The sequence below is a fragment of the Leucoraja erinacea genome, chromosome 3 (genome assembly GCF_028641065.1).
Source record: "Leucoraja erinacea ecotype New England chromosome 3, Leri_hhj_1, whole genome shotgun sequence".
Classification (NCBI taxonomy): Eukaryota; Metazoa; Chordata; class Chondrichthyes; order Rajiformes; family Rajidae; genus Leucoraja; species Leucoraja erinaceus.
The window spans coordinates 23,478,597-23,504,799 of NC_073379.1; the positions used below are offsets into that span (position 1 = coordinate 23,478,597).

Here is a 26,203-nt window from a genome sequence, read left to right on the forward strand (position 1 = left end):
TGCGTGAAAAATAACTTAATTTGAGTCTGAAACTTTCTGGCCCCTAATTCCCTTTTCCCCGATTGTATTTTTTAATACGATGTTCCATAACCGGGGTTTTCTTAGAAATATAACTTTTGCTTAACTGCAGAACGACTGTGTAGTTGTAACTAGCAGAGTAGGTTTTAGTTTGCCACGCCAAGTTATTGCATGAAGTTATAGAGCACGCAAGGAATTGGAATAATGCTGGGCATGATGTTGTAGCAAATTGAATTCCACAAGGATCGGTGCTGGGTCCTGAGGGAATTAAGTTTGATGTTGACGTAAAGCTGACTGGCTGTGCTGGTGAGAAGGAATATGTCGAGAGTTTAAGAGGATTAAGCCAATGGTTGAGGATATGGCAGAAGGGATATAATATGAATAAACATGAGGTCATTAGTTTAGTAGGAAAAATAGAAAGATGAAATATTTTTTAACTGGTGAGAGATTGAAAGGTGTCGATGTGGGGAATTATAAGAAGTAATTAGGAAAGCAATTGATATGTTGGCTGTCTTCACCAGAGGCTTTGAACGTGAAATCAGAGAGGGCCCGGGTCAGATTATGCCTCGAATGTTGTCATTTAACTGAATAAAGAGTGTATTTGCACAAGAGTATGGAACGGGGCTGCACTTGATTGATTCATTGGATTGCAGGGTTTGCATGCAACCTGCAAAATATTGGTGCACCCTGTGCAAAATCTGCTAATAAATTGTTTGTCACACAGCACGGGACCAGAACCGTCAGTGTACAGAGTCCACGAGAACGCATTTACAACAATCTAATTTTATTCCTGCATTTTTGTCCAACTCCGCTGCTCTACGCTTTGGGGGCAGTTTATAATGGTTAGTTAACCTGACAGCATGCAGAGTTTGGGGATTTAGGAATAATCGGAGCACCTGGAGGAAACCCGTAAATCAGACTTGAACCTTGGTCTCCGCAGCTGTGAAGCAACAGCTCCACCAGCTACGCTTCCGTGCCGTCCCTGTCTTTGAATAATTGAAAGTGTGTAGTTCAATTTAATTCTATAAACATGGACAAAAAAAAAATCAGTTTGATAGAGAAATCTGATATTTTAAATGTGCCAATTTATGCTTTGTGCGTTAGTTTATCATCTTGAAAGCACGTACATAATGTAAAGTTCTCCATGTCACTTACTGAGAACTTATTCAACCTTTGCATTGTGTGAATAGGTGGCAGCCGTTGAGTACTCTGAACATGCCCCACCCTTCAATAAAATCATGGCTTGTTGTAACTTACTGGGCAGGAGAGACTGAGCCAGGGACACCATTGCTTGGCCTGGATAGAAGTAAAATCTGAGCATTCCCTCCATGTTAGAAATATTAGGGTCATGCGGTCACACAACATGGAAACAGGTCCTTCAGCACAGCTCATCCATGCCAATCAAGATGTCCCAGCTACGCTAGTCCCAATTGCCAAGTTCGGCCCAGAATATTGTCAATTTATGTTTAAATTTTTTTTTTTAATTTGTAGACTTTGCCTTAGACTTTAGATTTACAGCTTGGAAACAGGCCCTTTGGCCCACTGAATCAGCGCCGACTAGCGATCACCCCGTACACCAGCACTATCCTACACACTAGGGCCAATTTGCGATTTTTACCGAAGCAAATTAACCTACAAACCTTGTTTAAGAAGGAACTGCAGATGCTGGAGAATCGAAGGTTGCACAAAAATGCTGGAGAAACTCAGCGGGTGCAACAGCATCTATGGAGCGAAGAAAATAGGCAACGTTTCGGGCCGAAATCCTTCTTCAGTCTGAAGAAGGGTTTCGGCCCGAAACGTTGCCTATTTCCTTCGCTCCATAGATGCTGCTGCACCCGCTGAGTTTCTCCAGCATTTTTGTGTAACCTACAAACCTTTATGTCTTTGGAGCGTGGGAGGAAACCAGGAGCACCTGGAGAAATCCACAAAAAGAACATACAAACTGTGTACAGACAGCACCTGTAGTCAGGATTGAACCCGAGTCTCTGATGCTATCAGGCAGCAACTCAACCGCTGCACCACTGTGCTGCCCCATATGTACTTCTGAACCAGTTTGTGTGTTTGTTTGCTTTTGCCTTTCACCCGCCCTCCTTAGCTGTTGATAATGGGAGGGTGTTGAAAAACCTACTGACATTAGAACAGCATGTCAACAACTTGTGCATCTAGAGAGATGGATCACAAAGCTAATAAAAAAAACTGCAGATGCTGGAAGTCTGATATTAAAGCAAAATTAAGATTAACACATAGGTTGAAGGTGAAGGGGAAAATATTTAATAGGAATCTGAGGGGTAACTTTTTCACCCACAGGATGGTGGGTGTATGGAACAAGCTGCCGGAGGAGGTAGTTGTTGCTTGGACTATCCCAACGTTTAAGAAGCAGTTGGACAGATACATGGATAGGAGAGGTTTGGAGGGATATGGACCAGACGCGGGCAGGTGAGACTAGTGTAGCTGGGACATGTTGGTCCGTGTGGGCAAGTTCGGCCAAAGGACCGTTTCCATGCTGTATCACTCTGACTGTATAACACTCTGGATCCATGGAAGGAGAACATTTCAAATTGAAGATCCTTTGTCAAACTATGAGAGAAAAAAAAAAAAATTGCAGAGAAGGGTGGATAGGAGGCAGGGAATATTTCTTCCAAGGTGAGGCCAGGGTTGCTGTGGAGATATGTTGCAGAGATCAACTTATGGGATGATTGGGGCTCGTGGATAGAGAGATGGAATAAATACTACATAGTGAGATCAGTTAAAAAAGGAAAATACAAGCATAGCAATGATAGTAAGCATGCAGGTACAGCAGGCAGTGAAGAAAGCAAATGGTATGTTGGTTTTCATAGCTAGAGTATTTGAGTATAGGAGCAAGGCGGTCCAACTACGGTTATATAGGATGCACCTGGAGTATTGTGTGCAGTTTTGGTCTCCAAATTTGAGGAAGGATATTCTTGCAATTGAGGTAGGTTCACCAGGTTAATTTTCGGGATGGCGGGACTGATATATGATGAAAGAATGGATCGACTGGGCTTCTATTCACTGGAATTGAGAAGGATGAGAGGGAATCTTACTGAAACATATAAAATTCTTAAGGGATTGGACGGGCTAGATGCAGGAAAAATGTTCCCGGTGTTGGGGGGAGTCCAGAACCAGCGGCCACGGTTTAAGAATAAAGGTAAGGCCATTTACTGCTGAGATGAAGAAAAACCTTTTTACCCAGAGAGTTGTGAATCTGTGGAATTCTCTGCCACAGAAGGCAGTGGAGGCCAATTTTTTTTTTTTAATTCAATTTTAATTTTATTTTTAATATGTTTTATTATTTATTTATTATTTATTTTTATTATTTTTCTTGTGATTTTTTTTTTTTAACGATACTGCCTGTATGGGAAATTCATTTCGTTGTCTCAAAGTGAGGCAATGACAATAAAATTTGAATGAATACTTTTCACTGGATGTATTCAGGAGAGTTAGATACAGCTCTTAGGGCTAACGGAATCAAACGATATAGAGAGAAAGCAGGAATGGGGTACTGATTTTGGATGATCAGCCATGATCATGTTGAATATTGGTGCTGGCTCAATGGCCTGAATGGCCTACTCCAGCACCTATTTTCTATGTTATAAAATTGCCAGTGGCAGGCGGTGCAAAATGTAGGACATGCCTAATACGACATGCTGTGCTAATGGAGAGAGCAAACCCAAGCAAACAGATGTATGTCCTAATACAGAAATTCTCTCCCGTCCCCCTATCTTCTCTTTATTTTTAAATTAGCCTGTTTTCCCTTTCCTAGTTGTGCATGTTCTCCCTGTGAACGAGTGGGTTTTCTACAGGTTTCCTCCCACATTCCAAAGACGTGTGGGTTTATATGTTAATTAGCCTCTCTAATTTGCCCTTAGTGTGTGAGGAGTTGATGAGAAGGTGGGATAACATAGAACTAGTGTGAACAGATGATCGATGGTCGGCATGATCATAGTGGGCCGGGAGGCCTGTTTCTATGCTGTGTCTTAAAAAACAAAATAAAATCCAAACATGAAAGGGCTGGTGCAGTTTGAACACATTAATTGGACAATGCCATTTCATTAATGTTGATGCGATTAACACATAGAGGATGCTGCCTCACCCGCTGAGTTTCTCCAGGACTTTTGTCTACCTCCGATTTTTTTTTTTTCAGCATCTGCAGTTCTTTCTTAAACACATAAAATACTGTCACACCACAGTGAAAAGTGTGTATCCACCTTCATGTTTGCTCAGCCATAGTATTTTAAGGTGCATTAGCTTGAAAGCACCTACCAGCAGATTCAGGAACAGCTTCTTCCCTTCTTTTACCAGGCTTCGGAATGCTCCTTGCATTAACTAGGATATCGTCTGATTCACCTCTACCCCATTGCAGACATTGGGTTTTGTCCCTGGAGCTAATGCACTACAATGCTGAGAACTATATTCTGCATTCTCCATCTTCCCCTCTGCTCTATCTATTGTACTCGAGTTTGACTTATTGTATTTATGTATGGTGCAGCATTCAAAACGAAGCTTTTCACTGTACCTCTGTGCACATGACAGCAATAAACCACAACTAGATGATATAAGTTGCCTTAAGTCGACATAATGTGTCCTTATTTTGAACTGCAGGTTTTTTGGTCCCAGTGGAAGAAGATCGACCAACTCCACTTGTTCTGGGTGTGATGCTCACCCTGCGGTACCTGTTACCTTTACTGCGCCAACAAGTGAAAGACACCAGCCTGCGGGGCAGTTTTGGTGTGACTCGGAAGGAAGCTGAGATCTCCCCTTCCTTGGAGCAGCTTGTACAGGTAATGTCTTCGGCTTGAATGAAAGTGCACTATGATGTAGATGCATTCTTGATTTATTCATTTAAAAGGTGGTGCTGAATTCATCCACTGATGATAAGACAAAGATCGATTCCATCTGAATCAAGTAGATCTTTTTGTAACTGTTTTGCTGAACACAGCTTGATCTCCTGCTAGCTAACCATTTTAACCTGAGGAACAGCACCTTGCATTCCACTTAGGTAGCTTGCAACCCAACGGTATACACATGTGAATTCTCCAATCTTTGGTAACTAACCCACAAGTAACCCCTTTTTTTGTTTCTTCCTTGTGCCCCATCTGGACTCACACCCACCCCTCCCCTCCCCTCCTCTTCCACCAATATTTCCTACTCTAGCTTCAAAATTTGCATCCCTTCCACCTTTATCTCACACCTTTTGTATTTTCATCTCTGGCCTTTGTTCTAACCATCTGTATTTCAACCCTCCCCCTCCCCCTTACCTGTGTCCACCTATTACCTGCCACACTTTGTCCTGCTTCTCATATCTTTTAGCTTTCTTCCCCATCCTCTACACAATTGGCCTAAAGAAGGGTCCTGACCCGAAATATCACCTATCCGTAGATAGACACAAAATGCTGTTCCTTCCTACACATGTCACCTATCAATGTTCTCTAGAGATGCTGCCTGACCCACTGAGTTACTCCACCACTTTGTGTCTATTTTTTTAACAGTGAGACTCTTGTTTCCTTTTGACCAGGCGTATGAATTGACGCTGCACTACACCCAACACAGGGACCACAATGTGGTGACGGCAGCCTTGGAAGTGCTGCAGCAGCTGTTCCGCACCCCCCCTCCTGAGCTGCTCCGCACCCTGACCACCGCCGGCAGCATTGCCAGAGTTAGCATCGCGCGAGACGATACCTCCAATCGCCTTCGCAGCAGCAGTATAGTGGAGCTCATAGGCAAGTTGCCCAAGTAGGGCTCCTTCTTATCTTCATGTCCGTGTTTTGATTTTTATGGTGAGATTCATTAAACTGCTGTCTTTTTTAACTCGTTCTATTCACAGTGGTAAATATCAGAGTGGGCAGATTTAGTTAAGATATACAAATCCACCACAATCTTATTCCTAAAAGGACAATGTGACCACGGATGAAATTTTCACCTATCCAAGCAGGACAACGTCAAAGAAGCACCATCATCTCTCGCAGATGGTCGGGTGCCAACCAGTCTAATACTCACTAAAGGAATGTGTAGAATGGAACTACAGATGCTGGTTTATACCGAAGATAGACATAAAATGCTGGAGTAATTCAGCTGATCAGGCAGCAGCTCTGGATTAAAAGGTTGGATGACGTTTTGGTTTGGGACCCTTCTTCAGACTGAAAGTAGAGGGAAGGGAACTGGAGGTAGAAAATGGCCAGACCATTTCTTCTGGCCTTTACCTATCTCCAGAACCCTCCCCTCTGCTTTCAGTCTGAAGAAGGGTCCCCGACCTGAAATGTCACCCATCCTTTTTCTCCAGAGATGCTACTAATTAAATGAGTATGGCATTGAGATTTTCATTATTTATATGAAACTTGTACTGGTTTGGGGATGGGTGTCAAATATCCTGTAGCATAATTTAACTGTAAAATTACACCTAATGTGTCTTCTACGGCTTGCTTGGCATGTAAAGGTGCTTTACGTTAATGAAGCAGTCATTTCTGTAATATCGGAAACAACAGCAGCCAATTTGTGATCAGCAAACCTCACCCGTAGTAGTGTCTTTCCTGTTACCGTGTTTTCATTTACATCCACCTGAGGTAGCTGATGGGATGTGTTGATTTGTTGTCTTATCTGAAAGGTGGGATTTTGTCATATCTTGTTTTTGTCTTTCTGTACAATAAGCATTCAGAAATATTTCATAGTGTGTGTAGTACAGTGAAAGATACAAGGTGATCCAGCCTAAACATCAAGCAAAAAGGGGCATTCAAATTATGAAAGAACTACAGTGCCCTCCATAATGTTTGGGACAAATAACCATATTTTATTTATTTGCCCCTGTACTCCACAATTTGAGATTTGTAATAGAAAAAAACACATGTGGTTAAAGTGCACTTTGTCAGATTTTAATAAAGGCCATTTTTATACATTTTGGTTTCACCATGTAAAATTTACAGCAGTGTTTATACATAGTCCCCCCATTTCAGGGCATCATATTGTTTGGGACACAGCAATGTCATGTAAATGAAAGTAGTCATGTTTAGTATTTTGGTGCATATTCTTTGCATGCAATGACTGCTTGAAGTCTGCGATTCATGGACATCACCAGTTGCTGGGAGCCTTCTCTAGTGATGCTCTGCCAGGCCTGTATTGCAGCCAACTAACTTTAACTTGTTTTGGGGGCAAGTCGCCTTCAGTTTTCTCTTCAGCATATAAAAGGCATGCTCAATTGGGTTCAGATTGGGCGATTGACTTGGCCACTCAAGAATTCATCATTTTTTAGCTATGATAAACTCCTTTGTTGCTTTAGCAGTATGTTTGGGATCATTGTCTTGCTGTAAAATGAACCGCCGGCCAACGAGTTTTGAGGCATTTGTTTGAACTTGAGCAGATAGGATGTTTCTATACACTTCAGAATTAATTATGCTACTACCATCAGCAGTTGTATCATCAATGAAGATAAGTGAGCCAGTACCTTCAGCAGCCATACAAGCCCAGGCCATAACATCCCCACCACCATGTTTCACAGATGAGGTGGAATGCGTTGGATCTTGTGCAGTTCCTTCTCTCCACCATACTTTGCTCTTGGCATCACTCTGATCTTCGTCTCATCTGTCCACAAGACCTTTTTCCAGAACTGTGGTTGTTCTTTAAGTACTTCTTGGCAAACTGTAACCTGGCCATTCTATTTTTGCAGCTAACCAGTGGTTTGCATCTTGCAGTGTAGCCTCTGATTTTCTATTCCACCTCTCCACCAACTAGTATGGGTGTTGTGGGCTGAAGGGAATTCCATTTCAAGCAGGGTGCAAGTCCACCAAATTCGAGTGCAATTTCTTACCATTTCAAGCAGGGTGCAAGGCCACTTAAAAACAACGAGTCGCGACCTCTCCCTCCTCCATCTTGCAAAGCCCACACTTCTGGGTTTTATAGTCCCTCCCCCCCTCCCATCAGAAGGGGCGTGGCCTTCATGGCGTGATTGACAGGAGAGTAAATCTCAACATTTTTTAAACACTAATAACTTTTGTTTTTCATCGATGGGAAAAATCCTCGGCACCTGATGAGTGGATGGGGACTCTGAGTCAGACGGGCAAAAATCACAGCCGTACGTGGTAGCGTTTTTTCTAAAATCAATATAAAGCGCAAACAGGAAGTGGTCAAGATTAGACTTTTAATTATATAGAAGGCAAGGCAACTTTAATTAGGCAACACAACTTTAGCATTTCCAAACCAAAGGAAACACAGCTTTAGCATTTCCAAACTATATTTTCAAACCACACTAAGGCACTAACAGGTCAGTAAAACCACTCAATGTTTAGTAGACATGTGTTCAGTGTTATTCACAGCTCAGACTAAGAAACGTGATCCTCTCGCTCCCCCATCTTGCAGAGACTGACTGAGGCACTCAACACTTCCGGGTTTTAAAGTCCCTCCGGAAGGGGTGTGGCCTTCAGGAGAGAGAATCTCAACATTTTTTAAACACTAATAACTCTTATTTTTCATTGATGGGGAAAAATCCTCTTGTCCTGTGCAGCGGAGGGGGACTCTGAGTAAGATGGCCAAAAATCACAGCCGTAAGTGGCAGCGTTTTTTCTCAAATCAATATATAGAACAACAGGAAGTGGTCAAGATCAGACTTTTAGTAATATAGATTCTTCTGTCATCAGCTTCCTTGGCCTGCCAGTCCCTTTGCGATTAGTAAGCTCACCAGTACTCTCTTTCTTCTGAATGATGTTCCAAACAGTTGATTTTGGTAAGCCTAATGTTTGGCTGATGTCTCTAAAATGTTTGTCTTGTTTCTCAGTCTCATAATGGCTTATTTGACTTTCATTGGCACAACTTTGGTCCTCATGTTGATAAACAGCAATAAAACTTGCCAAAGGTGATGGAAGGACTGGAGGAAAGACTAGGTGCTGAGAGCTCTCTTACACCTGCATTTTATTTTATTTAGCGAATGCCGTCCTTTAGCCAAGCAGTTGCCTCTTGATTTGCTGTATGAAGGGTGACAAGTCCTCCTTTGAGTCTTTGTTGAGGGCATGCTTCAATGATGTGTTGCATTGTTTGCTGCTCTCCACAAGCACACCGTGGGGTTGGACTGCTGCCCCATTTGTGAAGGCTGGCCAAGCAGGGGCCATGTCCAGTCCTGAATCTATTCAGCGTCGTCCACTGCTTCCTTGGGAGATTGGTGCCAGGGACCGGTAGGGTGGGGTCTGACACCAGATGTTTATTTGGGACGTCCTTGGACTCCCATTCCTTTTTCCAAGCTGATTGGATGGTGAAATCAGCTGGTGGTGGGTTCTTCCAAATTGGTCATCTAGATGGAAGTCGAGCAGTGGGTGGGTTGAAGATGTCCATATGAATTGGCAGGTGAGGGGAGTTTTTGGTCTTTTGGAGCATCCTTTGAGTGAGGACTACTCGCCGGTGTGTGGAGGGGCTATGTTGGATAGGACAGGGAGCCAGGGGAGTGGTGTTGAGCGGATTGTTCCTGTGATGATCCTCATTGTTGAGTTCAATTGGGTGTCCACATGGTGTGTGTGGGATGACCTGGACCAAACAGGGGCACAATATTCGGCTGAAGAAAATGCAAGGGCTAGTGCTGAAATGCGCAGTGTGGGGGCTGCTGCCCCCCACTTTGAGCCAGCAAGCTTACTGAGGAGATTGTTTCTGGACTTCACCTTAGCTGCTGTTCTTTTGAGATGTTCCTTGAAGGATAGGGTCCTGTCAAGGGTCACTCCGAGGGTCCTGTCCAAGGGTCACCTGCATTAAGGAGGCAATTAAACACACCTGAGCAATTACAAACGCCTGTGAAGCCATGTGTCCCAAACATTATGGTGCCGTTAAATGGGGGGACTATGAATAGACACAGCTGTAATTTCTACATGGCAAAACCGAAATGTATAAAAATGGCCTTTATTAAAATCTGACAATGTTCAATTTAACCACGTGATTTTTTTCTATTACAAATGTCAAATTGTGGAGTACAGAGGCAAATAAATAAATGATGGGTCTTTGTCCCAAACATTATGATGGGCACTGTACACCATTCTACTTTCCTGCTCTTTATATGTAGACTGACGTTTTAATCCCCCTCCAAGTATTTATAAACTCACTTTTAAAAGCTGACATTGAATCTGCTTTTTCTAATTTCTCAGGCAATTTTTTCCTTGAATTTTCTGTAAATTCTCCATGAGAATTTAAAGTAGAAATTCTTTCTGTAAATGTTCTCATTGTATTATCTTATGCTTTTCAGAAATTCATGTTGCTAGACTAGTGGCATTAACGCTCTCTTTGAAGGTGAGGTATTGATCTGGAGGAGTTGCTCACCATATGTACTGACAACTGAACTATGAAATTCTTACTAGCAGCAGTTTAACAGACCCATTCTGAGCCCCTGCCCTCAGCTGATGAGGGCCCTTGAGTGTGAGTCATGCTATGAAAACAGCTGGAGTGACCAGCTGGAAATTAGGCAATTGAAGGTGTGATGAAACTGCTTGTCCTTTTCGGAGCTTGCAGTGAAGTAATGTTCTTAATTCTTGGCAGGACGTCCAATTTGTGGTATATGATAAAGATTGGAATTTTTTCCTCGCAATGTGTGAGATTAAAACCATTCTCGCTGTAAGTAATTTGTTACTGGAAAAGAGAGCATTTGGATTTACGAGGCCTTTACTTCCATCTCTATGAATTTGAAGCAGACTCTCAAATTTTATAGGACTTGATGATGAAGATGGAGAAATATATGAAAATCAATATGGTGCCTAATCCAATACCACTGACATATGCTAATATAAAAGTATTATTGAGTGCTAGAGCCTGTAAGACACAGCACCTCTTGGAGCCTGTAGACCCAGTTCAAAGTGCCTGGATACTACCTTCTTCTTCTTAAATTTATGTGGATTGTGATTTTAAACTTGGCTCTTCTGCTTAAACCATCATCTATGCGTTTTATGATCATCATCCTGCACTATTTCAATTCATCTCTGGCTGGTGTTGCTGTCTTTCATCAATAAACTCAAAAATGTGCTCAAAAAAATGTTTCCCAGTTCCCAACCCATTCACCCTTCTTCTTGTGCTTGGTCTGTTTTGCTTTCAACCTGGTAAAATCAAATAGCAGACCTCACCTGGGCAGAACACGAATCGCTACGTTTCTGGCGCCGACAATGTTACATGAAGTTTATTGTTCAAACTTATCCTCTGCTCCCTGTGACGAACCAGGCCTGCCGCGACACATGCCAGCAGGATCCCCCCCCCCCCCCCCCCCTCCCCCTGTTCGATCTCAGCACCCCCCTGCGGGGTCCCTCCTTCATTCTCAGCAGCTCTCTGCCGGATCCCCCATCATTCTCAGCAGTCTTTCGCTGGGTCACCCTTTCTTTCACACTGCCCTCCGTCGCGTCCTCCTTTAATTCTCTGCAGTCTCCCGCCGGGTCCCCCGTGTCACCCACCATGATGGATTGTCACTTGTGCAACAATTGCTTATGTTCAGTTTGTTGGTTCTTCATTTGTTATTCCTGAAGTGTTTACAAGCAATTGATTAGTCATTGCTCATGGCTTCACCATCTCCCAGGCTTTCACTTTCGTTGTTGAAATCACTGAATGTGGAAATGTTCGTGCAGTTCCTCTGGCTTCTCTTGGTTGTGAGCAGTCTATCGGCTGAAAATTGTGGGGAAGTTGCAAATTCTGAAATTGTGCTGTTTCCAAATTGTAAATCAGAATTGTGTTAGCAGTTTGTCATTGTGAACAACTTATAAAGAAGCACCTCTTTGCTGAAATATTTCTTGTATGGATTACCATTTGAAGTGAGCTACCTCATTAGAGCCCTTCAAACTATTTTAAATCTGACTTTACTGGATTTTATCTTGCACTAACCGTTACTTCCTTCACCGGCTGTCGGCTTGATAGTAATCGTGTATAGTCTTCTCACTGACAGGATAGTACTAACACGCTACAGCTTTTATCTATACCTTGGTACATGTGACAGTAATAATAAACTAAACTAATTAATTGTATAGTTAATGATTATCTGTGTGCCACTTTTTCTTGTCTCTCTTTCTTCTATTGCATGCATCAGGAGGGGCTTGCAGTCCTGCTATCCTCAGGAAGCAGAAAGGTGACTATCTAGAAAATGTGTTAACTGCTCTGCCAATTGCATAATTGTTTTTCCTTGCTGCTTGGCCATCCTACCTATGCGTTTTGTGCTCTATGATTTCAGTGAAAATTCTGCAGAATTAGGTTACATTTTCATACTTTTATATACGAATTTCCAGAATTACAATGACCGATTCTGTTCTTTCGTCAGACTGGGTTTGTGTCTGATACCATTTGCAGCTGAAACTCATTTTGGGACCAATTTGAAGCACTGGCGCAGCAGGTAGAGTCGCTGCCTTGCAGCGCCAGAGACCCAGGTTCCATCCTGACTTCAGGTGTTCTCTGCATGGAGTTTGCACGATCTACCTATGATTGAGTGGGTTTTCTTCAGTTGTTTTGGTTTCCACATCCCAAAGATGTACTGATTTGTGGGTTAATTGGCCTCTAAATTGCCCCATCGAATAGTATAGAATAGAATGTCTTTTATTGTCATTCAAACAGACAAGGTTTGAACGAAATTTCATTCCTACAGTCTTGACATTACTAAAAAACCCAAGACCCACACTTAACACAATTTACACAAACATCCATCACAGTGAATCTCCAACACCTCCCCACTGTGATGGAAGGCAAAAGTCTTATGTCTTCCCTTTGTTCTTCTCCCGCGGTCCAGCAGTGCAACTGCAGCATCGAGGCGACTGGGGCTCCCGATGTTAAAGCTCCCGGCGGGTGATAGTAAGTCCCGCGGCTGTGTAAGCCGCGCCGGGTGATGTTAGGCCCCGCTCCGAGTCATTTAAACCCCGCGATTCCGGCGGGAGAAGTTCCCGTTGCAGGAGCTCCGAAAAGCGGTCTCCCACCAGGGACCTGCGAGCTCCCGATGTTCCTGTCCACCGGGCCTGCGGCCGGAGCCTCCGAAGCTCCGAAGTCGGGTCACAGCCGCGCGCCACCACAGCTCTTCCCGTTCCAAAGTCGGCCGGCTCCGCGATGACGAGTCCGCAGGCTCCGCGACTGGAGCCCTCAGGTTGGTTCTGGTTGGAGGCCACCGCCGGCTCCACGATGTTAGGCCCAACGACACCGGTGACCCGACAGGGAAAAGTCGGGTCCCCGTACAGGGAAGAGATTAAACAGTTTCCCCCACCCCCACCCCCCACATATACACAGCTAAAAAAATAATAAAAACTATAATCAAAACATATATTTAATGGGACAAAAATAAATAAAAAAAGACAGACTGACTGCAGTCGAGCCGGTGCCATTAGGCTTGACTGCACACTCCTTTACCTCTCCTTTACCACTCCATAGTGTACAGGGAGTGGATACAAAAGTGGAATAACATAGATTTAGTGTGAACACGTGATCGATGCTCGTCGTGGACTCAGTCGACCAATGGATGTTTCCATGCTGTATCTTTCAATCATTAAATTGAGAAATCTTACATACATCGCCTCTACTATCATTTAGCCTCTACTTTAATGTCGTTGCGTTTTCCTGCTGTGTGTTGATACCAGTTTCCTGGTGATAATATTATTTAAGTTCACAAGTTATAGGAGTAAAATTAGGCCATTCGGCCCATCGAGTCTACTCCGTCATTTAATTATGGCTGATCTCTGCCTCCTAATCCCATTTTCCTGCCTTTTCCCCATAGCCCTTGACACCTGTTCTAATCAAGAATTTGTCCATATCTGCCTTAAAAATATCGACTGATTTGGCCTCCACAGTCCTCTGTGACAATGAGTTCCACTACCCTCTGACTAAAGAAGTTCCTCCTCGCCTCCTTTCTAAAAGAGTGCCCTTTAATTCTGGGGCTATGACCTCTGGTACTAGACTCTCCCACCAGAGGAAACATCATTTCAAGTTTCAATGAGGCCCCCCCTCAACCTTCTAAACTCCAGCGAGTAGAGGCCCAGTGCTGACAAGTGTTCATCATATGCTAACCCATACATTCCTGGAATCATTCTTGTAAACCTCCTCTGGACCCTCTCCAGAGCCAGTCCACCCTTCCACAGATATGGGAAAGCTGTTTGTTGTATGTGTAAGCCTGGTATCCATATTTAAATATTTGATCCTATGACAAAAGTATTAATCGTTGCTGCCTATTTATGCATTGGGTGTCCGTGTGTAGTTATTAGTTTGAATTAAGTCAAATCCATTAGTAGCTACAACTTTAATTAAATTCTCTACCGTCTTTTCAGGACAAGTTTCTGGAGAACAGTCAATGTGATTCTCCAGATGCTGTGACCAAATATAAATAACATTTTTCCTTTTTAGTTCAGGCACACACCAGCTCCCAAGAGATCAACACTATCGGTCCCATTCTCCTTCTCGTTTTTTCGTCGCCGGTGATTTGTCTGTCTCGCTCACCAACTAACTCCCAGCTCCTTAAATTTTCTTTTACCACATTACCAAGTGGAAGGTTGCAGCAACTAATTATGTATCAGCAACTGTGTGATGTAAGACAATGTTGCTCTCAGATGTCGGTGCTTAGAATATAAAAAGTCGGACGCAAAATGCTGGTCACATCGTAATGACGTATCATGTGTAGTTCTGGCCACCACACCATAAGAAGAATGAAGAGTGCAGAGGAGATTCACCAAGATGTTGCTTGGATTGGAGGATTTTTGTTATGGGAAGTGATTGGATAGGTTAGGTTTGTTTTCCTTGTAGCAAAGTAGGCTGAGGAGTGACCTGATAGAGATAATTAAATTATAAGCTTAGTGTCATAGACCTATGCAGCACAGAAATAGATACTTGGTCCAACTCTTCCATGCTTATCAAGTTGCGTAAACAAGCTAGTCCCACGCTTGCACTTGACCCATACCGTTCCAAACCCTTCCTATCTATGCAACTGTCCACATGTCTTTTAAATGTCACACTTGTAGCCGCCTCTATCACTTGATCTGACAGCTTGTTCCAGATACACACTGCCCTCTGTGCGAAGAAGTTACCCTAACATATTATCATTAAATCTTTCCCTTCTCACCTTAAACCTATGCCCTCTATTGTTATAGATTCCTCTATTGTGGGAAAAAGACTGTGGGTATTATCCACTTAGAACTTATCTATGGCCTTCATGATTTTATAAAACTCTGTAAGACCTCCCCACCTCCCCTCCATCTCATCTTCGAAAAAAGGACCTAGCCTCTTAATAACAAACCCAGGTAATATCTTCATAATTGTGGAAATGCTGTACAAACAGTAACATTTAGCGTTAAAATGTATTAAGTAGCAGTGTGATGAGGACAACTGAACAACACTTAGAGTTGTCATGAGGCGACCGCCTGCTGAGAAAGTTGTTACGCCCAGCTGTACCCACAAAGCTGATGTTGATTCATTTGTGGCATAGTGACTTATTAATTTCACTCTTCTGAATTATTTAAAGATTAAAGGAAATTAAATGTTGAATGAGCATGGTTGAACTCTCATAATTTCCGTAATTTGAGATTCATACTGTATTTCAAAGTAATTTTTGACTTGAGCACGTCAAAATTAATTTGTTAAGAGGGTCTTGAGTCTACGTTATAGTAGTGCAATTGAACTTTTACAGAGTATTTTTAATTGATGTATCCTAAAACAATGAGCAAATATGTCATCTTCTTCAACACCTCTTCCAAACCCATGCATCCTGTGGAGTCCCCTCTATGTTATTAATTCCATTGACCAGGAAATATATTGCGTTAAATACGTTACTACTGAATCAAAACCCTGGAATGCCAAACTGTGGCTATTCAAGTAGCGAGCCAGGTCATGGGCCTGTCCCACTTGGCGATCTTTTTAGGCGACTGCCAAAAACCAGCGACAACTTACGTCATCCTGGCCTATGACATCACCTACGTCAGGAGAAGTCAAGCTACGCTCATTGGCGTCAAATCCACCATTGCCGAAAATGTTTCAACAGGTTTAAAATTTAGTGGCGACCAGATAGACGCTACGACTTTTTGCGCAACTGAGAAGACGACTCCCGGCGACCACCTGTGAGCATGTGGCGACAAACTAGTCGCCTGTAGTTGCCTAAAAAAATCGCCTAAGTGGGACAGGCCCATCAGGTGTTTGAAGACTGATAATAAATGTTGGCAATGCCTGCATCATAGAGTTAATGTTACGCACATTGGGCTGGAGGAGAAAGAAAGGTCTGTGACCTTGTGGGGGGGTGGGGTTAATTGGAAATAAAATGAACTTTTTCTGCAGAGGAAGAACACTGTATAAACATGCTGGGCATTTCCTTGCATTTTGTATAGGCTGAATGTCTGAAACAGTGGATTCCCAAGTTGTACAGATGTGGGTTTTTTCACCCCACATCTGGTGGGTTATTATGAAATCAGTTTGAATTGCTATTCTTGATTCAGTTTAAGATAATATGAATCGTATTTAAAATATTTACATTTGGTAACTTCATTTTAACTTAATGTGTGGTCATTAAAACATAAAGGCAAAATGGTTTCTGGAGAAGAAGATGGACTTGAAGATGATGCGGAGACCAGGTCAGAGGTCAGCGCGACCACTTTTCCAGGTAAGAATTGTAGAATAACTCTTTGAAGAAAGGATCCACTTGCTGGGCGTCACTGCTTTTACCACAAACTATTGTCAATTTTTTATCTTAAGTGTTTAACAAGTTATAGGAGTAGAATTTTTTTATCTTAAGTCTTATCTTAAGGACTTTTATCTTAACTCCCCCTCCACTCTCCCTTCCCCCTCTTCCTCCCACCTCCCCCTCTTCCCCTCTACCCTCCCCTCCCCCCACCCCTCTCGCCTGCCCTCCCCCACGCTTCCCCCTACCCCTGTCTCCCCCTTCACCTTCCCCGCTCTCCCTCCCCCCCCCATCCTCATCCCCCTCTCTCTTCCTTCCCCCCCCCCTCCCCCCTCCCCCCTTCTCCCTTCCCCCCTCCCTCCCCCCTCCTCCTTCCCCCTCCTCCACTCCACGCCACCCCCCTCTCCCTCTGTCTCTTGCCCTTCTGTCTGCCCTTTTCTCTCTGTCTCTCCACATTCTCTTTCTGCCCTCACTCTCTACCCCCCCTCTAGACGCGCCTGCGAGTTGGGGGCTATGCGTCAGTGGATAGGGCGGTTATTGGTTAAAAGGAGCAAATTAAAAATATTACTATACTATCAAGGGGGGTAGTTAGCGTGTGCGGGGTGGTAGTTAGTGTGTGTGCGGGGTGGTAGTTAGTGTGTGTGCGGGGTGGTAGTGTGTGTGCGGGGTGGTAGTTAGTGTGTGTGACGCCACATGCCGCCCAGCCCCCCGCAACTGCACGTTGGGGGAACAGACCCAACGGGCCTGCACATGGTCTAGTGTCCTTTAATTCTGAGGCTGTAGCCTTTGGTCCGAGCTCTCCCACTAGTGGAAACATCCTCACCGCATCCACTCTATCCAGGCCTTGCACTATAAGATAAGTTTCAATCAGGTTCCCCCTCATCCTTCTAAAATCCAGCTCGTACAGGCCAGTGCCGTCAAATGCTCATTATATTTTAACCCAATTATTATTGTTCTATGTTCTATGGATTGCTAATCTGTTTTGATGTTTAATGTTAGGTTCAATGAACAGTGAGGGAACCGGTGAAGTGCCATCATCTTCTGGTGCCTCTACCTTGGGGTCCACAAGCCCGGTGGCTGATTCTGCAGGGAATGATATCATCACCGAGCAGCCACGATCCCAGCACACGCTGCAGTCCGCAGAGTCTGCTGACCTCAACAGCTCGGCAACATCGGACCTGACCGGCCTGACGGTGGAGGGAGCGGCTGACGAAACCCTGAGCCGCAGCTCCAGCCAGATCAGCACCATCCAGTCAGACACCAACGCAGACCCGAACGACAGGACCAACCAGGCGACGTCTCCGCTCAGTGAGAGCTCGCAGACCACCGAGGGCCCAGATTCGGCTGTGACCCCGTCAGACAGCTCAGAACTTGTAAGTGTGCAGCATTCTGAGGGGGTATCCCGGTCCTCCACTGAGGGTCCCGACATCTCTCTCAGCTCCCAAGTAGACTCGGACGCCACCACTTTCTCTTCAGCTAGTAGGAGTGAAAAGGTTAGCAGCTTTATCCCATTGAAACAGCATCAATAAATTTCCCTTTCCGCAAACCCCTTTGCTGCTGCTTGTGGCTGGAGGGCATTTAAGCTTCTGCTGGTCACGATCAAAGACGATTGTTCCTTTGAATTTTTCTCCCCTGGCTGCTCATCCCAGCTCTGTCCGGCTCTCTGACTCGGCATGTTGCCCTCTGTTGCTCCGTCTTTGCTGCCCCGTGCTCTCCTTCGTGCTGTCACTCTTTCTGCCTGTGAAGAGATGCCTAGCTTACCTTGCGATCCTTCTTCCACCAGACCCTGACTGAGTTCAGAAATGCCCCACATGGGCTTTGCTGTTGCAAGTCCACATCGCTTCTCCCGTTTGCATGGTCTGAAACCTTTGAGAAGTTCAAATAAGTATTCTTAGGCATTCCACAAAGTGTCCTTGTTTTATGTTTGAGGGCCCTTATCAATTAGTTTAGCTATTTTGAGGGGGGGAAGTTCATCTCACAGTCATGCCCACAGGATGTGCATTGTTTAAAGTAAATCTGTAAAGAAGAAAGTAAATCTGTAAAGAAGGAATGTAGAAACAAAGAACTGCAGTGGCTGGTTTATACCAAAGAAGGACACAAATAGCTGGAGTAAGTCATCGAGTCAGGCAGCATCCCTGGAGAAAATGGATGTGACGTTTCAGGTTCGGACCCTTCTTCAGACTCAAGTGTCTGAAGATGGAAGGTACACAAAAATGCTGGAGAAACTCAGCGGGTGCAGCAGCACCTATGGAGCGAAGGAAATAGGCAACGTTTTGGGCCGAAACCCTTCTTCAGTGTCTGAAGAAGGATCCTGACCCAAAACGCCACCGCTCTTTTTTCTCCAGAGATGCTGCCTGACCCGCTGAATTACTCCAGCACTTTGCGTCCATGTAAAGAAGGAACTGCCGACTCTATGGTGGATCCTTGATCACGCCTCGTGGGGTGATGCTTATACTGATTATATAAGCTGCCTTCTGCCATTGCATTTTACCCACGAGCCCTCTAAGGACGCCCAAGTTTCTTGCTTCCCTTCAGCCTATGCTTTCTAGCGTTAGAATCTTCTACCGTAGGAAAAAGCGTTCCATACTCCTCGTGATGTTGTATACTTCACAAAGATCACCACTCAGCTTCCTACACTCCAAAGGAAAAAGTCCCAACCCATCCAGTCCCAATAACTCAAACTCGCAAGGCTAGGTAACATCCTGGTGAATCTCTTCTGTGTTCTTTCCAACTTAATGACATCGTTCCTATAGTTGGGTAACCAGAACTACAAATGTACTAACAACATTATACATTGTCATTCCAATCTATAACATAGATAACAAATAACAGTGGACCCAACATCAACCCCTACGTCATCATTAGCTTGGTTTAGCTTAGAAGAACAGCATGGAAACGGGCCCATCATCCCACCGAGTCCACACTGACCAGTGATCACCTGTTTGCACTAGTTCTATGTTATCCATTTTTGCAGCCTCTCCCTGCACATTAGGGCCAATTAACCTACAAACCAGCACATCATTTGGAACCCAGAGCACCCGAAAGAAACCTGCGTGGTCACAGGGAGAACATGCAAACACCACACAGACAGCACTCAAAGTCAATATCAAATCTGGGTCTCTGGTGCTGTGAAGCCACTGTGCCAATGTTGTAATATAAATTCCCCTACCTCTGTCAGGAGATACTTTCCTTTTTGCATGGGATCTGTCTGCTGCATTCGTAGGGATTCTTTATAAATGACTCGGGAATATTTCCTAGAAAGTACTATGTGAGCAGCCTGTATTTGAATGCACAGAACATTTTCCCATGTCTTGTCTCCAATTCATTTGGGCATCCAGTTGCTGGTGGTCCTTTATCTCTTCTTTACTTTTAGTATTGATGTTAAATGTGCATGCTCTCTTGCTTTATGAAGCAAGCATGTAGAGCCAACTCATTTAGAGTCATACAGCATGGGAACAGGCCCCATGCCGGCCAAGATGCCCCATCCACGCTAGTCCCACCTGACTGTATTCGGCCCATATCCGTCTCTACTTGTTATTTTTTACAATACTAGCTTCTGTCAGCTCACTCCTAAAATCCTTTGTCTCCAATTATTTGGGTGTGAAGCTACCTGCCATCTTTATCTAAGCATATAGTCACACCCTCAAGGGAAGGAGTGGAATAAAATGAGGGCAAAAATGCCATGTCTCCTTCAAACCTGTTGTTGGGAATGATTTTTGAATCTCCTTGTTTGGACCAGGTACTAGATGGAACGGAGAGTCAGTATTCAGCAATGCAGATTGGACAACTTCAAGATGAGGAGGAGGATACCTTAAACACCACAGGAGATGCTCTACTAGAAAGCTTCACAACTTCCACTCTTGGTAGGTTTTCAAATTATTTTGAAGCCAATCAGCGTGTTAGCGAAGGGCTGTGCTAAGGTTTGAGGTTGAGCTTCATTTGCTGTTACCTAATGTTTTGAAACGATATATTGCTGTTTTCACAAATTGCAATTTTTGGTTATAAATGTTGTGGGTTTCGTCCAGTTGTTCTGGTTTCCTCCCACATCACACAGACGTGTGTTTGGAGGTTAATTGGCCTGTGCAAATTGCCCTAGTGTGTCGGATGAGTAAATGGGATAATGTAGAACTTGTGTGAGTAGGTGATCGAATGGGCGAATAGGTTGGTGTGGACTCGAGGGGGCGAAGGTCCTTTTTCTGTGCTGTATTTTTCAATCAATCTTGTTATTGGTGGTGGGTGTATGGAACAAGCTGCTAGAGGAGGTAGTTGAGACAGGAACTATCCCAACATTTAAGAAACAGCTATACAGGTACATGGATAGGGCAGGTTTGGAGGAATATGGACCAAAAGCGGGCAGGTGGGACTAATGTAGCTGGGACATGATGGCCGGTGTGGGCAACTTGGGCTGAAGGGCCCGTTTCCACACTGTATCACTCTATGAATCTATACAAATCCAAATACTGAAGATTTATAGCTTTGATTCAATTAACATCACACCTTTATTTTGTGCTAATTCATTTTTTTCTTTAATGACAATATCCGATGAATTTGGGATGTGGGAGAAAATCTGAGCACCCAGAGGGAGCCCACACGGTCACAGGGAGAACATGCAAACTCCACACAGACAGCACCCGAGGTCAGGATCGGGCTTGAGTGCCTGGTGCTGTGAGGCAGCAGCTTTGCCAGCTGCGCCATTGTGCCCCCCCGATTTTCAGGTGTTTTTGAGGGCTGACAATGGCATGATTCTAGAACTGATTTTACACAAGGAGGTTTGAAACTAGGAACTATAAATATAAAACAGCCATCAATGTTCCCAATAGGGAAATCACGAGAAACATCTTTCCCCAAAGAGTTCTTTGTAGCTGGAATGCTCCTCCATCAGGATTAATTCAGATGTATAACATGGGGAAACTAGATAACAAGTAAAGTATGAAGGTCTGGATGAATATTTTGATGGGTATAAATTGAAAGGGGCTGGGAAAAGATGTTGCAGAAATATGTTGCATGGATGATTTGAATGAAAAAGCCAGCTTTGTTCGAGGTAAGTGTAAAATCTCCAGACAAATCTGTATTTTTTCATTACTATATTTTCATAGGACGTTAATATTGCTGAGCAGTCTTAAGAGTTCCTTTGGAGTCAACAAATTCACTGGAGATTTGAGCCTAAATTCCACTGCATAGTTCGGTTCCTTGTGCATAACGCCTCGTATTATTATTAAGGATATCAAGGTTTATTGTGTTAGTGCAAGAAAGTTGTACCAGGATTTAAAAAAATAATAATATTGAATAGTAAAGTGGGCTAGAGGGGTGAATGACCTTATATCTGTTTTTTTGTGTTTTTGAATAGTTTATAAGGAACAGGGGTTCTGATTAACAGAAGAGAAGGAAGCCGGAACTATATCAGAAAATGAATACAATATAATCGTTGTAAAGAGCACCTTGCAGAAGCAGTCTGCTTCAATGTCAACATTCGTGACTGATGAAGTAGTTATATTACTGCAAAACGTGTACTTTAAAACACTATCCACTCGCTCTGAATTTGAAAAATTCTGCCCTGTTAGAATGCTTCCTCTGGGTGGGTGTACAGTGGCATAGCCGAATACCGAATCATCTGCAATATAACATAATTGGCATTAAACTGAGAAACGACAGCTAACGGGGGAATGCGAAGGCCATCTCCTTTCTTCCCATTTTGAAGTTGGGGATGTGCAGAGGGAGTTTCTTGCACAGACAAACTTTAGTTATGCACTGGGGAAAGGAGCCATCATTTGTCTGCTCTCCCCAAACTCTGATTGACGATGTGATTGGTTTGGGAGAAGGCACAGATGTCATAATTTAAGCACTATTTGCTCTTGAGGTAGAGTTCAAGCATTAATGGGTTTTTCTACCATGCATGTTATCTTGACTGGGTTGGAACCAGAGTTTTGCCAGCTTCTGATTGTAATTAAGGAAATCTAGGTCAAGGCACAACGATAAAGTGCTGAAAATGACAAAGTTAGGATAATGGCAGCTACTCTGATTGCCTTTGGTGGCTAATGGTATCCACAAAGGTCTATGTTAAGACTTCAATTATTGAAATTATGGGACCGAGTGCCAATTCTTTGTTTGAATTCTTTGTCGGCATGGGAAAGTTGGGCCAAAGGCCCTGTTTCCACTGACTATGAATAAATGGCGGAGGTTGCAGGTTCGGTTATTGATATCAATCAAGTTCAATCGAACTTTCATAATTGAAGTTGTTAGGGGATATGATACAAACCCAGGCACATGGCATGGAGTCACAGATCAGACTTGAGTACAGTGAACAGCCTTTATACACCACATAGCTTTATTCTGTTTAGTGATTTGAAGAGTTGACTTAATGTAAAAGGTTGTGATTAATTAATAGCAAGCTGATGTGACAACAACCTAAAAATAATGAGAGAGAAATTTGACATTCTCGTAACAAATGCAGTCTGCATTCCAATGGATTGAGAAATATGTAGTGCGGTTGTAATGTTTATTGTGGCATACTTCCTAGACTGAGTGGGTCAGAAATTAATTTTAGAGAAGAGTTTTACTTTTATTGACTCTGATTCTGTTATTTTGCCCTTTATCTTCCTTCCCGTCCAAGATGCACATTGAGGGGTAGGAAACAATGGGTGGTGAGCCCGGCTTGATGGAGCAGTTTGTATTTCTTGACAATCAATTTTTGTCTGTTCCATATCAAGTTTGCAAGATCAGAGACATCTTTTGATGCAGTACAAATTATCTTAAACGTTTGTTTAAAAAAAAAAAAGACCCTGTTAGATCTAATGGGCCAAGCAGTTTTCAAAAGAAAAATCATTGCAGTCAACTTGATAATTGGATTGTTTACTCTCAGAGAGAATGGCTATTCTACTCCGTGTGCCTCATGTCAACCCAGCTGTACACCCCAACTGTTTTAATATAGTTCAATGACTTTGGAGTAGTGCTTAGTTTAGAAATACATCATGGAAATAGGCCCTTCGGCCCACTAAGTATGTATCAACCAATGATCACCAGTACACTAGTTCTGTCTTGCACACTGGGACCAATGTAGGAGCGTGCTAGGGATGGCACGGTGGTACAGTGGTAGAGTTGCTGCCTTACTGCGCCAGAGACCTGGGTTTGATCTTGTCTATGGGTACTGTCTGTATGGATTTTGTACGTTCTCCCCATAGGTTTTCCCCAGGTGTTCCGTTTTCCTCCCACACGCAAAAGCCATTTAGGTTTTTCTGTTAATTGGCTTCGGTAAAAATTGCAAATTGTGCTTAATGCATAGGAAAGAACTGCAGATACTGGTTTAATGCGAAGGTAGACACAAAATGCTGGAGTAAAATGCTAGGCAGCATCTCTGGAGAGATTCCTTAATGTGTGTGACGCCCAATGCCCCCCCCCCCCCCCCCCCCCCCCCCCCCCTCAACTGCACGTTGGGGGAACAGACCCAACGGGTCTGCACTTGGTCTATTTCATCTTAAAACGAGGCGCCGAAGCTCCACCCCATCAGCTACCTTTGCCTTCAGTCAACACAGCCCCCAGTTGTCAGGTCTGCCCTCAGTCTGCCACCAATATGCATCCGGCCACTGCAGGGCCCCTCCCCTCCCATCTTACGCAACCTACCCCCTCCCCCCCTTCACCATCTCTTCCCCCTCTCACAGCTGCTAACACCCTCCAAGGTGGAGTTTGTCAGTGACTCTGGGGAGAAGAAGGAGGTAGTGGAGGGAAGGGGAAGCTGAGTGGACAGAGCGATGGGAGAAGGTGGTGGAGGAGGCATTAGTGGAGTAACTAGGTGACAGGCCGGAAGGATTGGCAGCTCATTAGAAGGGAGGGAGCCCCACAGTGACCGAGTGCGCCCTATTGGCAGCAGCGGCCCGTAGAAAGCGCTATCCCTAGGGGCTACAACATGAGCCACAAAAACATAAACCAACATAAGATAAACTGGACCATTCGATGGGTGAAGAAGGGCTCGCTGGTGCGGAAGCGTGGCTGTGGATGTCTGCGAGTCAGGATGCTGTTGCCAGGTCTGTCTGCTATGACTAAAATCAGTTATAAAGGGGTCCATTAAATGAGTACTGAATATTCTAAACTTTAAAGCTTCTCCTTGGGTTACATCTAGAAATCCAAATTGTTCAGATTGTTCTTCATTCAGTATTCAAGATAAACAATAATGGAGCTAAAATACTGAACTTCAATAATTCAATTTTAAACAAAAATTGAAATTATATTGAAAATTCTATCAAACAGACTATATAGTCTCATTGTTTAAGTTTAAGGATGAGGGGTAGGCCATTTAGGACTGAGATGAGGAAAATCTTTTTCACCCAGTTGTAAATCTGTGGAATTCTCTGGCACAGAAGGCAGTGGAGGCCAATTCACTGGATATATTCAAGAGAGAGTTTAGCTCTTAGGGCAAACGGAATCAAGGGATATGGGTAGAAAGCAGCAACGGGGTACCGATTTTGGATGATCAACCATGATCATATTGAATGTCGGTGCTGGCTCGAAGGGCCAAAAGGCCTACTCCTGCACCTATTTTCTATGTTACATGTCCTGCTGGGGTTACCCAAGCATTTTGTGCCTGTCCTTCGTGTGTGCTAGTGTAATGGGGATAACTGGTCGTTGTGGACTCGGCGAGCTGAAGGGCCTTTTTCTAAACTAAAGTGAATTTACAGGAAACCAATTAAACTACAAACCTGCGCATCTTTGGAGTGTGGGAGGAAACTGGAGCACCCAGAAAAAGCCCACGCAGTCACAAGGGGAACGAACAAACTCCATAGAAAATACCCATAGTCAGGATAGAACCCAGCTCCCTGGCACTAAGGCTGCAACTCTAATCGCTGCGTGGACCAATGGTCTATGTTACTTGGCAGCAACTCCTGATAACGCAGCACTGGCAGGTTTTGTGTTGGAATGTCCCAGTCTATCTTCTGAACCCAGGGTAAGTACGCTGATAGAAGAGTCAAAGAGCCGTACACACGGACACGGCCTTTCAGCCCACTGAGTCCGTGTTGTTCATCAGGTGATCATTTACACTCCACCTATTTTCTTCCCGCACATTCTCATTAACTTCCCTTCCCACCCCCATGCAGAATCTGCCACTCACATACATTTTACAATTGCCTATGAACCTCAGAGAGGCCAAACTATATTTTATTTTTCCACTGCCACCAACCAGCCTGCACTGCACAATATGGTCACTGTTGGAAAACCTAGCATATGGTAACAATAACCCTATGTTGCAGAGACGGTCCTGAAAGCTTGGCATGCTTGTTGACAGAAGAGTTGAAAGAATGAACACAAAATGCATTACGTTGAATCTGTGAAAACCTTCAGTGCCCATATGCGGGTTTGGTAAAGGAATTTTGACCGTATCACAAGACTGGGAGACAGAGCGAATCTGGAATCTGGAAGACATTTGGGCTGGTTCAGAGCTCTCCCTAACTGGAGGGCTTTTCAAGACAGTCACACAGGGCTTTATCGTGTCATGTGAACACTTGCTTACAAGTTCAGAAAATAGTGCACTAACCATTCTGTGCAAACCAAGATAGTACAAGGAGCAGTGAGATGAATGATAAATTGTTCAGTTTCTGCCAGTGGAGTCATAGA

The 26,203-nt window shown here is 43.8% G+C and overlaps 1 protein-coding gene across 2 annotated transcripts in view; it reads left to right on the plus strand.

Annotated features, from left to right (window-relative positions):
• htt (huntingtin) overlaps nucleotides 1-26,203 on the plus strand; it is a 201,683-nt gene that overhangs the window by 35,803 nt on the left and 139,677 nt on the right. For both annotated transcript variants that reach the window (XM_055632294.1, XM_055632295.1), the window contains exons 8-12: nucleotides 4,639-4,817; nucleotides 5,552-5,756; nucleotides 16,502-16,582; nucleotides 17,600-17,973; nucleotides 20,340-20,463. In XM_055632294.1, coding sequence (XP_055488269.1) covers nucleotides 4,639-4,817; nucleotides 5,552-5,756; nucleotides 16,502-16,582; nucleotides 17,600-17,973; nucleotides 20,340-20,463 — 963 coding nt within the window. The remainder of the gene's footprint in view (nucleotides 1-4,638; nucleotides 4,818-5,551; nucleotides 5,757-16,501; nucleotides 16,583-17,599; nucleotides 17,974-20,339; nucleotides 20,464-26,203) is intronic.